The sequence below is a fragment of the Martes martes genome (genome assembly GCF_963455335.1).
Source record: "Martes martes genome assembly, chromosome: 6".
Classification (NCBI taxonomy): domain Eukaryota; kingdom Metazoa; phylum Chordata; class Mammalia; order Carnivora; family Mustelidae; genus Martes; species Martes martes.
In genome coordinates this window covers 116679486-116696084 of record NC_137893.1, presented here as the reverse complement: position 1 = coordinate 116696084, position 16599 = coordinate 116679486, and the positions used below count along the sequence as shown (strand labels likewise).

The 16599-nt window shown below is 58.0% G+C and overlaps 1 protein-coding gene across 1 annotated transcript; it reads right to left on the bottom strand.

Annotated features, from left to right (window-relative positions):
* Positions 1-4661: 4661 nt before the first annotated feature.
* Positions 4662-11857, bottom strand: SPDEF (SAM pointed domain containing ETS transcription factor). The gene is made up of 5 exons (XM_080806409.1): positions 11399-11857; positions 9041-9238; positions 7715-7762; positions 7441-7587; positions 4662-5343 (listed from the first exon to the last, which is right to left on the bottom strand). The coding sequence occupies exons 1-5, from the start codon at positions 11832-11834 to the stop codon at positions 5165-5167; spliced, it is 1008 nt and encodes a 335-aa protein (XP_080662535.1). The 5' UTR covers positions 11835-11857; the 3' UTR covers positions 4662-5164.
* Positions 11858-16599: the final 4742 nt, after the last annotated feature.

Sequence of the window (16599 nt, the reverse complement as noted above, 5' to 3'; positions counted from 1 at the left end):
AAAACAGAACAAAACAAAAAATACAGAGACAGAAGCATTTGCAGGGTCGCCTGGAGGCCAGGGTGGTGGGACTCGGGGTGATGGCCCCAGGGTAGGTGAGGGTCTTAGTATTTAGCCCAAAAGAGACATTACAACATCTGCTCTTCAGATCCCACCAAAGAGTTTCCCGAGCCCTGAGGGTCCTCTCCTGGACCCTTCTCTCCTGCCTCACTCCCCACAGACCACGCTTCCCACCCCTTCCCCCCAAACCCAGGCTGCCAGCCTCTGTCCCCCTCCTCTTCTCTGGGCCTGGTTTTCTGACCTCTTTCTTCTGCCCCACCATGCTCCCCTCCCTCCACCACCCTGCTGTCAAAGCCTCCCCTCCAGACCCCAGAGAAGGGGGGGGGCTCCTAGTTTTAGTCTTCCGTTTTGCCCTGAGGAGTACCCTTCTTCTCCTGGCCTCACTCCTAAGGACTGGTGGGGCTGGAGGAGCAATGGTCTCTCTCTTTTCCCATAGACTTTCCAGGATCCCTAGACTCCCTCAGACATGACAAGGAGAGAGCTGGAGTTGATGACAGTGTCACCGGTGTGTAGGAGGGTGAGTGAAGGGGGGCAGGCCCTCAGTCCTCCCAACGCCAGCTCAGCTGAGGGACCAGGACCCTGCTGGGGCCCTTCTTTCCAGCTGTTAGCAATTTGGGGCCAGGCTCTTAGAGACATACCCTGCGGTCACTTGCAGAAACCCTGCCCCCCTCTCCTTAGTCCTCAGACAGGGGGAGAGGCCTCAAAGCCCAGGGCAAAGCCAGCAACAGTAGCAACCTCCTCCTATTTCCTGGGGAGGAGAGCACCTTGCCTGTCCGCCTTCCCTCCATGGGCATCTAAAACCACAGACTCACCAGGTTCAGCCAGCCTCCAGGAGACAGCCTTGTGGCCTCCCATCCCTCTTTCCCTTTCTCTGGCCTTCCTGAGAAGACAGGGCAAGGCCCAAAGGAGTCTCCAACCTGGGACCATCAGAAACCCTGTAGAGCCCCTGGGAAAGACTTGGCTTTGGCAGGAGGGAGGTACTGAGGATCTGCGGAGCAGGACAGTCCCATGTCTTTCCTCCTTGTCCCTTCCTCCCCACCCGGCTCTTGTCCCTGGAGCAGCTTTCCCCCTGGCTGACAGCCCCTCCGTATCTCTAGGCCTCGGTCTCAGTTAAAGGACTTTTCGGGGGAGGGTCGGGAGGGGAGAGGGGGCCAAGGGCCTGCCCAGCGCCAGGGTGTTTCCTGGGGTGGAAGAAGGAAAGCACTGCTGGATTACCGAGTCGTAGTACCTCGTTCCAACTTCTCCCACACATGTGAGCCCCGGGAGGCTTGGGAAGAAGGCCAGGGCAGGACAAAAGCTCAAGGGGGTGAGGGGAGGGTTGGCTGGAAAGAGGAGCCCTGGGACTTCTTGTAGCTCAAAGAGAGCTTCTGGGCCTCAGGACTACAGACACCCTACGTACCCCCTTCCTCAGCACCTGGCCCCCGGACCTCCAGGTAAAGACAGTGTGATACCCCAGCCCTTCTGCCCCCCACCCTGTCCTCTTTTGCTTCCTGCTTCTTCCCCCAACGCTCCACTGATGGTCTCCAGGCCCTGACCTCATTCATGTGTGCACAGAGGATCCTGGCAGTCTCTGGTGGGGGGTGGGGGGTGCCTGAGCTGGCCAGGCCTCACTCAGGAGGCCAGGGGAGTTTGAAGGTGAGGACGATGGCACCCCCAGGGACAGGCAGACTGCGGCCCCCATCCCGGACCCCCATTTCCTGTCACTGTCTGCTCTCTGGGCATCTGCTGCCACCTGAGATCTGCCCTAGGCCCCTCAGAGCCCAAAGCAAGATTTCCGAAGCCCTCTGCCCTCCCAACTCTAGACCAAAAGCCTCTGCAGCTTCTCCTCCAGGTGGGATTTGAGGTTGGGGGCCTTTGACCTTCACCACGTACATACCCTTGGAAGGCAGGAAGCTGGCACAGCCACACCTTGGGGCCTGGGCTCCCTCTCTCCATGCCAGTGGCTTTCTAGCACCTGGGGAGGGTCTGTGGCCCTAGTTGGACCCCAGGCCTGCCCCCTCAGTGCTCCAGCTGCCCACTCTGGGGCAGGGACTTGAAATCCCATTCTTTCTGAGCAACCACCTCCATGGCCCAGTTTGGGACCACTGTCTCTCGGTCCCCAGGCTCCTCAGGACCCCAGAGTGGGATGGTCTCCCACCCAGCAGTTCCCCCCACCCCCAAGCTCTAGGGGCTCAGCCCCACCTGTCAGTGCTGGTGTTCGGGTACTCACCACCATGTGGGAGGGCCACGCCCCTCTCTGTGCCCGCCACCTCTTGTAGCCCCCTCCCTGCACCCTCAATGCTGCACGGGCCCGCTCCATGGGGCTCGGCAACTCAGTGTGTTCAGTTCCCAGTTAACCACCATTCTGCGGCCTGGCTCTGCCAGGGCCCGGGGCTGCCCTGCCGCCCGCCACCTGCTGCCCTAGGCTCCCTGACTCCATTAGTCCGACACTTGTGACCCTCCAAGAAGTGCTGTGGTCTCAGCAATGCACATGTTTTGTACATGATCGTGTAATTTAAAGGTCTATAAATACAAATATATCTCTCTCAGTTGTGATTGTATGACTGTGGATAAAATCCAGAACTGTGTCAACCTGGCTGGACGTGGTCCTCTTGAGTCTTGTGTGTCTTCCGAACTCTCTAGAGCTATCTGTGGTGGGAAGGTCTGTCAGGGAGGTGGCACCCAGCCTGCCGAGCGCTGACCGGCTGACCGCCAACGCGCTGGGGGACCGAGGGCTGGGCCTTTAACCTTCCAGGACCCTGAGCCCTGTCTGCACAGGGTGGGTGACGGATGGTCTCTGAGACTCTTGAGGCCGTGGCCCCAGGGTTCTGTATGCCTGAGGGATGAGCACTGACCAAGAGCACTGGGGGCATTTGGGGTCCCAAACTCACAGTTCAAGGGTGAACCCCCCAAATAGGTTTTAATTTTTCTTTTTTAAAAAGATTTTATTTATTTATTTATGTATTTGAGAGACAGCAGTGGGGGAGGGAGAGGGAGCAAATGGAGACGGAGAGGGAGAAGCAGACTCCCCGCTGAGTGCAGAGCCCCACAAGGGTCTCAATCCCCGACCCTGAGAGTCAGGTTGCCTTATTTGTGCAGGGGCCCTGCAGACCTGTCGGGGAATACCTGGGCCCATGGGGTTCTGACGGGCAGGTGTGCAGGGGAAGAGGAGGGATCGAGAGTTTGCTGTCGGCACACGAGGTGTCCGTGGATGGGTGTGCACTGGCCAAGGGGTTGTGTGCCTCGTGGCGAAGCTACAACAGCAAGGAGGGTGCCTCACCCCACCCCCCAGATGCCCCTTTCTGGAGGAGCTCCGGCTCCCCACTCCTAGCCTTTCCTCTCCTCCCTCCCAGCCCCAGCCTGAGACCCCAGGCTGCTCCAGGCCCAGGTCCAGCTGGGGGCACGCCAGCAGGTGGCTCCGGGGACTCCGCTTGGGGGCAGGGCAGGAAGGCTGGAGACAAAACCAGTTCAGCAGAGCTGAGCTGAGTGCTGGCCAGGGTCCCAGTCAGCCCCCTCCCTGGGAGGAGGCAGACAGCCGGGGGCCCAGAGAGGCACAGGCCTGGGGCAGGGCCCCCTAGTCCTGTCCCAGTCCCAACTGACAGATGCCAAGCTGTTGTTTGCTCACTGCCAGGAGTAAACTTTCTTCTGGAGACAATAAAATTGCTGGGGGCAGAAGGCAGCAATATGGGGCAGCATTTAACCCTCAGTGGTCCGGGCAGCGCTCCTGGCTCCCAGTCCCGTCTCTTGGGAGCCTGGCATCAGAAGTGGAGGGTTGTGGGGGCAAAAAGTGCTCACCAGTCACAGAGCAAGAGGCGTGGAGGGGCAGAGAGAGCACTGTCCTGTGGGTTCAGTGTTTGGTTCTGCCGCCGATCGGCTGTGTGACTCTGAATAAGTCACTTCACGGCTCTGAGCCTGTTTCATCGTCTGCAGAACAGCAGGGTAGCCCCGAGCTCACAGTTTTGTTGGAAAGGTTAATGACAGAAAACCAGTGCGAGCACCAAGTATGTATTCAGTACTCAGGACACAGGAGCTGGCTGAACAAATGTGACGAGGCTGAGACGTGCTGCCTCCCAGAGAGTGGGTGGGAGGTCCCCATCTCCCCCAGCGCGCAGGACTCTGACCCCCACCGCTCCCCATCGGCGTGGGGTGCTTCACAGGGGGCATCGCAGAGGTCCGTGACTCCCGCCAAGAGAGGAACACCGCAAACAAGCCAACCGCTCTTCCACCCTGTTTGCTGCTGCAGAGCAAGGGTCCCACGGCAGGGGCTGAAGAGCGCACCCTCCCTGCACCCCTGCTATCCCGTCTCAGAGGCCCCCGGGGTTGGCCAAGCAGAGACAGAGGCTCAGGGCCCCCTTGCAAGTCCCCTCCAGCTCCAGTCCTGCTCCCTCCTTTGGGCCCCCACCTGGGAGGGGAGGAGATGAGGGCCATTCCAGGCCCTCCTTGGCCTTGATGGCTCACTGCCTCTCTCCCACAGCTCCTACCAATCAACAATACCTTTCCTTGTCGGCTCAGCCCCAGGAAGCCTCCTTTGACCACCCCAAGGGCACTGTGACCACAATGACTCTGAGAATTGGTGGCCTCGGGGCTGTGCCACTCACTTGCTGCACAGACACTGCCTTGTTGGTTCTCTAGTATCTTTATTACCCATTCCCAGGGGCACCCCTGGCTTCCCAATGCAGGGGGCAGACGTGTCCCAGCACCACGCCGAGCATGGTGCAGAATGGGTGGCAGGGAGCACTGGACTACGAGTGGCCTTGGCTAAGTCATTAGCCATTTGGCTGGCTCTGCTCTGGAAATCCGAGGGTCAGAGGCTGGGGTGGAAGGACAGCCTTCCCCGGGGAGCCATGAATACTGAGGATGGCCCTGGATCCTTCTTCCATCCTCCAGAGGACCGGGCCTGTGAGCAGTCGGACCCGAGGAGGAAGCAACCCTACCCTGGGGTCTCTCGGGCCCCAGAGAGCTCGCTTAGACCCCCTGGGAGCTGTGGGCTGCCGCCTCCCTGACCTTGGACTCCGATGCCAGCAGACTGCCCTCTCCTGCAGCTCAGGCTCTGGCAGAGGCAGGGGCGGGCAGGAGGGAGGGCTGGTGAGGGCGAGTTTCAGGCCTAAGGCCTGGCCTGCAGCCCTCAGATGGGGTGCACAAACTGGTAGACGAGGCGCTGGGAGATGTCCGGCTTCCGGATGATGCCTTTCTTGTAATACTGCCGGATGGAGCGGCTCAGCTTGTCGTAGTTCATGGCAGGCCGGTTCTTGCGTATGCCCCACAGCCGGGCCACCTGGGCGGAGTCCTCAATTTTGAAGATGCCTGAGGGAGCGGGGTGGGGGGGGCATGGCAGGAGGGCAAAAGACCGAAACCAACAGGTCAGACTCAGAAAGCCAAGGGGGCCAGTGTTGACTGGGAGCAAGGGCCAGACTGTGGGGTGGGGGGCAGTGGGAGCATAAGAACTCTTCCCAAGGTGAAGGTCAAAGACATCTGTGCAGAGTGCATCACGGGGCCCAATAAAGTGGGAAATGCTACCTGGAGTCCCCCACCTCCGGAGTGCAGGGTGAGCCTGTGTCCTTTGTTGGGTTATCAGGGGCCCTGAGGGCCTGGCCCTTGCCAGCCTCTGCTTCAGCTGGGGGGTTGGTACTCCTGATCCAGAAGCCCTGCGGGCTCTGCCTTGTGCCCACGCCTCATCTGTCAAGGTCATCCACACCCCCACCACTGCCCCCGCACCGGCAGCCTTCCCCAGCAGTTCCCAAGCCTGAAAGACCTCTTTGCCAGCCCCAGACACTTAAGCTAGCACTGCCCTTTCTGGTAGGATCCACTCAGAGGATTTGGAGCCGGGCTGACCTGGGTTTGAAGCCAAGCTCTGCCATATTATACCATTAGAAGCTGTCCCCTTAGGGCACCTGGGTGGCTTAGTGGGTTAAAGCCTCTGCCTTCGGCTCAGGTCATGATCCCAGGGTCCTGGGATCGAGCCCCACATCGGGCTCTCTGCTTAGCAGGGAGCCTGCTTCCTCCTCTCTTTCTGCCTGCTTCTCTGCCTACTTGTGATCTCTGTCTGTCAGATAAATAAATAAAATCTTTAAAAAAAAAAAAAAGAAGCTGTCCCGTTTCTCCAGTTGGTGGAGGGGGCTGTAATGACTACCATTTTTGAGTGGTGACAGAAAGAGCTTACAGTGGAGCGTGAAGGAGCTGCCCCTTGAGAGGAACTATTACATGGTTTACACCCCAGGTCTCCTGGGAAAAACCCAGGTCAGCATACTCCCTCCAGGAAGCCTTCCCAGATCACCCCACCCTCCCTTGATCTCCTTCCCCTGGAAGTCTATCATCGAACCGTCTCCCGGAAGACCGGCTCACATTAAGTTTCAAATATACACGAGGGTTATGGCCCCTTGTGCAGGAACTTCTCTCTACCCCTCTCTAGCCCCGTTCATCCTTCCCACTCAGCCCAGGTCACTGCCTCGGTGAAGTCCTCCTGGACCAAGGCACAGCTGCCCCCACCACCCCATCACAGCCCTGCCATGCTCTGTAGGCCAGCTCCTTTCACGGCTAGCTTTCCCACAACGCTGCAGGTCCCTCAAGGATGGGAGGCAGCCAAATCCTCCCTAGACCATGAGGACACTAATTCTCCATAAATGTTGCCCAGGCAAGTGTGCACAGAGGAAGTATTCAATGAGTGGTTGTTGGATGAATGGACCCAGTCCATTTTCCAGATAAGAAGACTGAGGTCTCAGTACCCCTAGTTACAGAGGACAGGATGGGGACTAAAACCCAGGTTTCTTGACTCTGAGTGTTTTCCAACACACTCTCTCACGCACACACACATCTAGTCCTGTCCAATGAGGTAATATGTGGCCTTGAACACTTGAAATCTGGCAAATCTGATTGAGATAGGCTGTAAGGATAAAATACACTGAGTTTGAAGACTTAGAATATCTCATTAATAATTTTATATTGATTATATGTTGAAATTTTAATAATTTATAATAGCAGATTAAATAAAAGTATTAAAATTAAATTCATCTATTAAAAAAGGTTTATAATTGGATTATGGGGAAGTCTAATACGGCGTATGCGGCTCGCATGGGGTTTCTCGCTGGACCCCAGCGGCCTCCCCGGTGAAGCTAACAATGTGTCGCAGGCAAAGACTGTGTCCAAGTCCCAGCCTTAGTATGTCCCGGGCACCGTGAGGAGCCGGTGTCCTAAACAAGACAGGGCGCAGCCAGGAGACGGGTTCAGACGTGAACGCACACAGCCCCCGGGCCAGGCCCGGATGGCCCCGTGTCTGGAGTTCAGGGCCACGGTGGGGTCCATGCAGCCTCTCTGCCCAATCCCCAGCCCTCCCCTGTGTCTGGCGCCTGCCAGCAGCGCCCGCCCCCGCCCCCGGTCCCGGTCCCCGTCCAGGGCCCGGCTCACCCTTCTCCTTGTTGAGCCACCGGATGAAACGGCCGTAGCTGTGAGGCTTGAGCAGCAGCTCCTTGAGGAACTGCCACAGGTGGATGGGCTGCCCGGAGCAGGAGGAGTCCACCTCACTGTCGGTCCAGCTGTCCTCGCTGGCGGAGGCTGGGCAGCCGGGTAGGGTGACATTGAGCGGGGGCGCACTCCGCCTGCTTCAGGGGCAGCCATCCCTCAAGCCCCGCCCCCAGACCCCGGGCCCCCTCCCCCCACCACCCTGTGGGCCGTGGCTCACCACAGTAGTGGATGGTCCCGGGAGAAGTCCTCTCTTTCATCCAGGCCGCTGCAGGGCAGGGAGAGAAGGCTGGAGACCCAGGGCAGACTCCGAGGGTGGAGGAGGGGGCTTGGGTGGGACTGTGGGGCCATAGCAACCACCCCTGTGGCCAAGCAAACGGGATGTGGAGGCAGTGGGCTCCTGCCCCCATCACCACCTGGCTCTTGCCTGGCTAGGACTGCTCCTACACTTGCCTGCCCCTGGGCTGGGGTGGGACACTGGTCTCCACTGGTCATATGGGTGGGTCCCATGCCCAAGGGCGGGGGCCTTGATTCTCAGCAAGCACTGCCTCTTCCAAAGCTCATAGCTCTGTCCGGGACATCCGTTGGGATGAGAGACGATTTAAACATCAAGGGGATGGCACCCAGCCATTAGAAATAGGGCGGATGTAGAGATGCTGATGCGAGAACAAGATCCAAGATACACTGAGCACAGAACAGTGCGATTCTTTGGAGCTATTTATGTTACAAAGGGGTGAAAACCACACGTGTGTGTTTGCTCTCTGTGTGCATAGACTCTCTCCAGCACGGTGCCCAGGAAACAGGTAACTGTGTTTGCCTCTAGGGAGGGGGACTGGGGGTCAGGAGTGAGCGGGAAAATTACTTTTCATGGTATTATTTTTCACTATTGTCTTTTTAAAGATTTTATTTATTTATTTATTTGGCAAAGAGAGAGGGAGAGAGCATGAGCAGGGGGAGCAGCAGACAGAGCAAGAGGGAGAAGGAGGCTCCCCTCCGAGCAGGGAGCCCGATGCAGGGCTCGATCCCAGGACCCTGGGATCATGACCTGAGCCAAAGGCAGACGCTTAACTGATTGAGCCACCCAGGTGCCCCTCACTATGGTCTTTTTAGAAATCATGCACATGTATTACCTCACTACTTGTTTAATGAGAAACAGCACAAAATAAACAAATGAACTTAAAAAAAAAAAAGGACAAAGAGGGACCTCATAGTACCCATGGTCCCCATCAACTATGCCATCCGTGTTCCCAGAATGAAACTCCTGCCTTCTAACTTCCCCCATGCCCTGCCCTAAGTTCTGTGGGCTTGAGCGGGGCTGAGAGCGGGTTGGGGCTGGAGAGCTCATCCAGGATCCCTGGAAGCAGTTGCCAGGGGGACTGAGATTTAGAACAGAGCCCAGACTGGGAGCAAGCAGCTGCCGCTCCAGCAGCCAATAAGCCTGGCTAGTGTCCTGGACCGACCGTCCCCACCCCCACCTCCAATCCCCCCTACTCTGTGTCCCGGACCTGGAGCTTGGGAGGCGCTGCTCTCCCAGGCCATGTCTCACCTGATTTCCAGATGTCCAAGTGGGCGTGGAGCACGTCGCCACCCAGAGGGGAGCGCTGGCGGAACTGCTCCTCCGACATGGCACACAGCTCCTTGCCCCCCAGCTCCTGGAAGGCCTTGCCCACAGGCGGCAGCCGGTACTGGTGCTCCGTCCACAGGAGCCACTTCTGCACGTTGCCAGGGCTCCAGTCTACAGGGTCTGGGCAAGAGACACTCCCTCAGTTCCACGGGCGGGCGGAGAGCATCACCTGCATCTCGTGGGGCGCCCCTGGGAACTGGAAGCAGCTTCAGGCCAGGACCAGAGGCTCCGGGAGTGAGAACAGGCCAGGCCAGACAGGCCTGTGGAGGAGGCACCTGAGAAGAGAGGGGAGCGGGAGGGAGGAGCCAGGGCCCTAAAAACAAACTTGGCTCAGGGCAGGGTAGCCTAGGGCCTCTGCACCCCCCACCTCACCAGGACCTCAAGTCTTCCCGACCCCTCCAGGCCCTCCAAGGGGCCTTTCCGGAAGCCCCAGTCCTGGAGGGGAGTGTGACATTAGTGACATTAAACCAGACACCTGAGTTTGTCTCCCAGCTGCCTCTTGCCTTCTCCAAACCCTTCAAGGAACCAGAAGAACAAACAAACAAACAAACAAACAGCTAGGGAGTAGTCCTACAACCCCAACCTGGGCTGCATTTTACAGATGAGGAAACTGAGGCACAGAGAGTACTAGCCCCTTGTCCAACACCCAGCAAAGGGCTGGGTACATAGTAGCTGCTCAGTGCGTCTGCACTGAGTGAATAAATGGCAGGGCATCAAGCCATCGGGGGGTAGCTGTAGGCCTCAGAGGCCAGGAAGAGAATCACTGGTTAGGTCCTGGACGTCCCCCTGGGGAGCTGCTCTGGGCTGAGCCTGGCAGGACACATGGGGGGAGGCCGGGCTGCTAGTCATGGTCCCAATGGGGCCTCCAAGTGCACACTGTGGTCTAAGCTGGTGCCTCAGCTAGGTGACCTGAAGGCTGGGCTACCCCCACTTAATGAACTCATTTTCCTTCCCAGGGTCAAAGCAATTTATTTCTGTCCCCATTGTTCAGAGGGCAGGCCCCTCCTCAGCCCAGTGTGGGAGAGGAGGCACCATGGGAAAACCTCCAGCAGTAGAGACCGGCAGGGGCATTGGGTAACTGGAGGACGGGGTAGGGCAGGAGCTGCCTGGGGCGGGGGGCGGGGGCACACCAGCTGGGATGGTCTCGGGGGATGCGCGGGTCCAGGATGACTCTGAGGAGGAAGGGCTGGGCCTGAGGGATGCCTGAAAGCAGCTGAGACTGCAATGCTCAAAGGCCGGGACCTAGCACCCAAGGAGATGGGTCAGGTCTGCCCAAAGCTGGAGGGACAGTGCAGGAACAGGAGGCTGGAGGCCCACAGCATCAGTGCCATAACCACACTTCCCAGCCCGTGACAGGTACACAGGTGCTGTGTTCCTAGTGCCCCTTCCTCATCAGAGCCCTCATGACGACTGGACCAGGGACACACTTATCTCCGTATCTCTGATCTGCTTCCCTCGCTGTAATGTCAGGTTCCTGAAGAAGGGGGCCCTTGTGTCGTGTTCACCACTTAATCCACCCTCCCCCCACCGTGCTAGAACAGAGCCTGGCATGTTAAGAAACTACTGTTTGTTGAGCATCTACTATGTGCAAAGTGCCATCCTAGGACCTGGGGATGTAGCCATGAACACAACAAAGGAAAATCCCTGCCCTTAGGGTGTGTACATTCCAGCAGGGGAGACAGACGGCAAATACGGTCAATAAATAAAATACGCAGGGTATCAGTACATGCAACGGGAGAGAGAAAGCAGGGAGGAGGAATTAGGTGGTGTATGGACAGTAAATTCAATAGAAACGTCAGGAAAAGCCTCCTCAAAACAGTGCCATTTGAGTCTAGATCTGAAGGAGGCAAGGGGTGAGCCAAGTAAATATTTGGGGGAAAAGCGTTTTAGATCGAGAGACTAGAAGATGCAAAGTTCCTGAGGTATGAGTGTCATGGGAGCAGTGAAGAGCCGGTGTGGCTGGAGCTGAGTAAATGAGGAGAACGTGGAGAGGAGTCCAAGAGGAGGTGGTGGGGTGGACGGTGTAGAGCTCAGGTTCACTGCCCTCGGTAGTCGGGGCACAGAGAAGGTCAGAACCTCCCCTAGGCACCCAGCTGCTATAGGCTATGGGCCACCCGTAGGTGCAGAATCACCAGCACCACTGGGGCTGCTGAGGCTGGGCGGGGGGAGGTGGTGGTGGCCAGAGCGCCGCAGACAGTACCCTTGCGAACCCCCCCACCATCGTGACCTCCGCCCGACTTGTGCCCAACCTCCCAGAGGCGGCCCTGCGGGAGGCCTCACCGGCAGCGATGTTGAGCAGCTTGCAGGCAGTCTCGATGTCCTTGAGCACCTCGCCCACCACCATGGACTGCACCTGCTCCAGGGAGTGCTCCTCCAGCGTCAGCCCCCCCGGTGCCAGGTCCAGGCTGCCCCCGGCGGCTTGGCTGTCGATGACCGGGCACTGCTCGGGCTCCTCGGACGGCTCCTCCCGCGCACTGGCCCCAGGACCCTTGGCGGCCCAGCCGCTGTCCTCAGAGTACAGCATGTCGAAGTAGGAGAGGTAGAAGGCGGACAGGCCCTGCTCAGGCGTGGCTGGCGGGCTGGGGCTCCAGTCCCGTCTCTCGGGCCCCGCCACCCCTGCGGCGGCCTTTTCCAGGCCTGTCCGCAGCACAGTGTCAGGGGGCAGCAGGAGGCGGCTGGGGGACACGCTGCTCAGGCCGGGACTGGCGCTGCCCATGCCGCTGTCGCTTGGACTGGTGGCTGTGTCTACGGAAAGAAGAGAGGATGGGGAATCAGGTTCTGGCTGCTTCCCCAACCCCCCTGGGGGCCACTAAGCTGGTTACGGGGATGAGGGGCTCAGTGGGCAGTGGTTGGGCCTGGGAGAGAGCTGGGGCTTCCGGGTCATTGGGCAGTTAGGACAGGGCTGGGCAGATAGGCTGAGAAAGACAGTGAGGTATAAACGGACAGCTCCCTCACTCCCCAAGGAAGCTAGGGTGGCTGAAAGCAGCAAATCTTTACCCACATGGCACGCTTAAAACAACCTCTGAGGTTCTTGACCTCACTGAAGCCTCACTATTGAAGGCATGATTAGCCCCATTTGGTAGGTGAGCAAACTGAGGCCTGGACAAGGAGTCTTTAACGTCCGGGCCTCTGTCCCTGAACCAGCCCATGCCCAGAGCCCAGTCCACTGCCTTGGAGAGAAAGTTCCTTCTGAGATCTAACCTTAATCTTTCCTGCTATAGCAGAACTTGTTTTCTTTTATCCTTCCCTTAAAGAGGGTGGGGAAGGGAAAAAGTCACCATCACCTTCACCTCCAGGTGAAGGAAGGAAGAAAGGAGCAAGTGAGGGGTGTGATGGGGTAGAATCCCCTCACAAGTCAGGGAGAAAGACCCCCCATTCCCCTCCCACAGGGCCATCTGGGGGGTGTGAATAAATTTCCAGCTGAACACCACTGAGGTTGGGACCGAACACCACCACACCCACTCAGGACTGGATTTCTGGTTCCCACCCCACCTCATCCTCCCCAGAGATGCTGCCCCAGCCCTTCTCAGCTCCCAGGACTCTCTCGTTTCCTCTTTGCCCAGTACAGAGGTGCGGGTGGTGGGGAGGGGGTTTGCTGGTGTGGGAACAGAGCAGTTAGGGTGGGGAGGATGGATGAGATCAGGGGCTGGTGAGAAGACCCATGCTCTGGTTCCCCAGCGACTCACACATTGCCTCCTTCTACTGCCCCAAGGCCCCCCAGGGGTGTACCCCTGGTCTCAACACACAGCTAGAGGCCTCTTTTCCCATCAATCATGCAGTCCACTTTGCCTCTAGGCCCTTTCTCTCTGAACCCCATATTGGAGCTGGCAGCTTGGGGAAGTCAGATGTACATACACCAAGACAGACAGGTTTCTGGGCTGTTCCTGTGATCTGTGTGCCCGGGACTCAAGAATAAGTCCCCGTGGAAGATTATCAACATATATGCACCCTCAGTAAAATCAGCACAGACAAAAGGAACAGAAAAACACATTAAGGCTGAGTTAATGTGTGTTCATGTTCAGAAAGCAGTGTTTCTCACAGTGGGGTGCCTGGACCGGCAGCGACAGCACCCCGTGGGAACTTGGCAAAAATGAAGATTCTCAGGCCTGCCCCAGAGCTACTGAATCAGAAGCTGGGGGAAGCCCAGCAGTGCATTTCAACAGGCCTTGGGGGGGTGATTCTGTATTTGTTCACATTTGAGAATTGCTGCTTTAAAGGCCTCTGACCAGTAAGAGGGAGAGGCTTTAATCAAAGGACTGGTAAGCTCTCCTGGGAGCATTTCTTGTGCCACGCTGGGACTGGGAGGAAGGCTCCCTGCCCATCGTGAGTCACGCTGTGGGATTGACCCGCTTAGCCTTGGTGTTCATTTGCCCTAAAGAGCCCAGTTGGGAAGACACTTCTGGCATCTCTAGGGCTGCTGCTAGCCCATTCCATGCCTTCAAATATCTCAGCACAGGGTGACCTTTCTCTCTGGATAGCAGTTGGGTGACTGGAGCCCAAGTGGGATTTCAACTCCCTCTTCTCCTCTCCCTTGTGCAGTGCCCAACCTTCCCAACTGTACATGGCAGCCGTGTCGTTTCCTGTGGCAGAGAGAATGCCAGCAAGAGAGAAGGGTGTTCCCTTTGACTTTGACTCTCCCTTTCAAGGGCTCCTTTAAGTGACAAGGAAGGAAAGGTCAGGGTGGGGTGGGGTGAGCAGGGAAGGAGGGGGACTGGAGTTGCGGGGGACAGAGGGCAGGCCTGGAATCATTTCAAGGCCTTCTGTGCAAACACACATGTGTGCCGTGGGCCCAACTTTATTTATCTAGGCAGCGCCCACAGCCCGCTCTGCTCCTGGGTCCCCACCCCGGCCTGCGCCCACGCCCTCCCCACTAGGAGGCCCCACCCCTGGAGAGCCCCTCTCAGCCCCCCACCCCTCCCTCATCACCCCTACCTGCCTCCCGCCCCATCCACGTCCCCAGAGCTCCCATGCCTGCCACGTTAGGACAGTCTCTGCCAGCACCCTGGGCCATATGCCAGGAAGACGGGAGCTTTTCCAAGAAGCAGGAGAACACGCTTCTCTCATGGCCCTCCTGTTTGCTTGGCCGCAGCCACAGGTAGGATGGGAGCAGCTGCTGGGTTTCGGGGCACCATGGCCTGAGGGGTTAGTGAGGATGAATGGGCAGGGTGGGTGGCAGCATTCACTCAGTAAGGACAGGATGACATGGCCCTGATATGTCGAGTGAGCACCCTTGTATCCATCCCTCCCTGGAGAGAGGCAGCGTGGGCCCTATTCTCATTCCTAGTCTGTGGATAGGGAAGTGAAGGTGCACAGACCTAAGGGATTTGCATCCAGGTCTCGGGACTCCCGGCCCAGGGCTCCTTCATAGCAGAGAATTCCCACTTCCTCCCCACTCCACATTCCAGCTCCCCCCTCACCTTTCACCTAAATGCCAAGGAACCTGCTCCAAACCAAGGCTTGGTCCCAGCTCCCAACACCTCCCTGGTGAAAAATAAGTTGAAAATTAACCATGTGGTGGGAGGGAAGATCTGACTGTCCACAACTGGGGAGGTGGTGGGGAAAGCTCTGACCCCAGCAGCCCAGATCTGGGGGGACCTTGGTTTATTGGTCAGGGAGCTGGGGGTTTGGGTGCCCAGCCTACCACACTCTCTCCCTCAGGCTCCGGGGCCAGACTCAGGAGGGCATTGCCTATGCCCTGAGCATTCATGCCCATTATCCCCCTTACTGCCCATAACCCTGAGGGACATGGGCTCGAGAGCCCCAGGTTATAGATGTGGACAGTGAGGCTCAGAGGTCTTAGGCAGCTTACTTGAAGTCCCCAGCTGGCCCCATGCAGGCTCTGCTCATTGTGCCACATTCCCTCTGAGGCTTGTGCTCTGGCTGGTCCATTTTCCCAGAGTCCTGCCCACTTTCTGATTGGGCCACTTGATCCTCCATTTCTACCTCCCCTCGGCTCAATCCACCCCACTGTCAAGCTCATTTTCCTTCAACACTCCTCATTGGGCACCCCTGTGCTCAAGAAACTTCCATGGCTCCCTGTGGCCAGCCTTGCACCATTCTAGTGACAGGTACCCACCTCTGAGCCAACCTCCTACCCAGCCCAGATTATCAGAGTTAGAAGGGACCATACATTATGTGATCGTTTTGTAGATCACATATGGGGAAGGGATTCTTTTGTTGGTAAGAGGCAGGGTCTGGACCAGAACCAGGGATTGATCAACATGGTGACCATATCCAGGTTCTAATGACAATGACATTTCTCCCCTGGTCCCCTCTCCCCTGTGCTGTGGGCACAACATGGTTATTTTCTCTTGTGCTGCCATCCCCCTGCCCAAAATGCCCCTTCCCTCTCATCACAACTCAGCGCAAAGCCCTCCTCGCCCAGGAAGACCTCCGCAGCAGGTTCCTCCTCTGACTTCTCAGCTCTCCCCGACTGCGCCATGCAATTCAGCCATGATTATGTTCTCAGGTGATTGTTCGCCCAAGAAGACACGCACACATATGCATTGGGAAAAATGACACTCAGAGAGTGGCAAGGACGTGCCCACCGTCACGGCAGAGCTAGGACCAAACTGGGGGCCTGCTGACCCTCAGGCCATGGCTCCATAGGACTAGGGCCCTGGGACAAACCCTGTGTTTGATCCACATCCTTAGGACGGCAGGCCCGGCCCTCCTACCAGCCTCTGCCAGGCCCGAGGTAATGTCTGTCTCCTGAGTGATGCCTCCAGCTCCCAAACCTCGAGCTGATCTTTTCTGGATTAAACCACATGTCTGGATTAAGGCTCAGCATGTCCTGGCTCCCTTCTGCCCCAGAGGCTCTGGCTCAGACTCCAGACAAAGAAAGTTTGGTAACAGCTGGTGGAGGCGGAGGCCCAGATTCAGGGGGCAGCGGCCAGAGGGATTAGCCCCTTCTCTCAGCACCTCCCACTCCCTCAGGAAGACAGATCAAGGAGAGAGGGCAGAGGGACCCAGAGTTAGAGATTTGTAGCAGCTGTCTCCTGCCACTGCCCCGTCTGTGGTCTGCGTCTACTCTGCCCAAGCCCATCTCCCACACCCTGCTCTGTCCAGGCTCCCAAATCTCACCCCGGCTAGGGACTGCGGGTGGGACAAATGTTCTTGAACCCCTACCTCAATCCCGAGACCCGACTTCCGACTACCCAGAGCTCAGGACCCTGGCTACAGACCCCAGTGAGGGAGCATCAAGGAGAGTGGGCAGGGCAGGGAGGTGACCAGCGCCTGCCACTGAGCTGAGGTGGCCTTTCTCCACCGGGGGGGGGGGGCAGACCCACTCAGGCTTCCCCACTGCAGCCCACTGTCCTGCCCGTCAGTCCCTCTCTCCTTCCAGGCAAGGGCCTCCTTTAACGGGAGAGCCAGGGGACTCTGGGGGGTGTGACTAGGGCCTGGCCAGGAGCCGTGCAGAGTGGGCCAGGGCATGCAGGCCAGCCCCCCAGTCAGCTGGTCAGCACCTTGGAGAGAAGCCG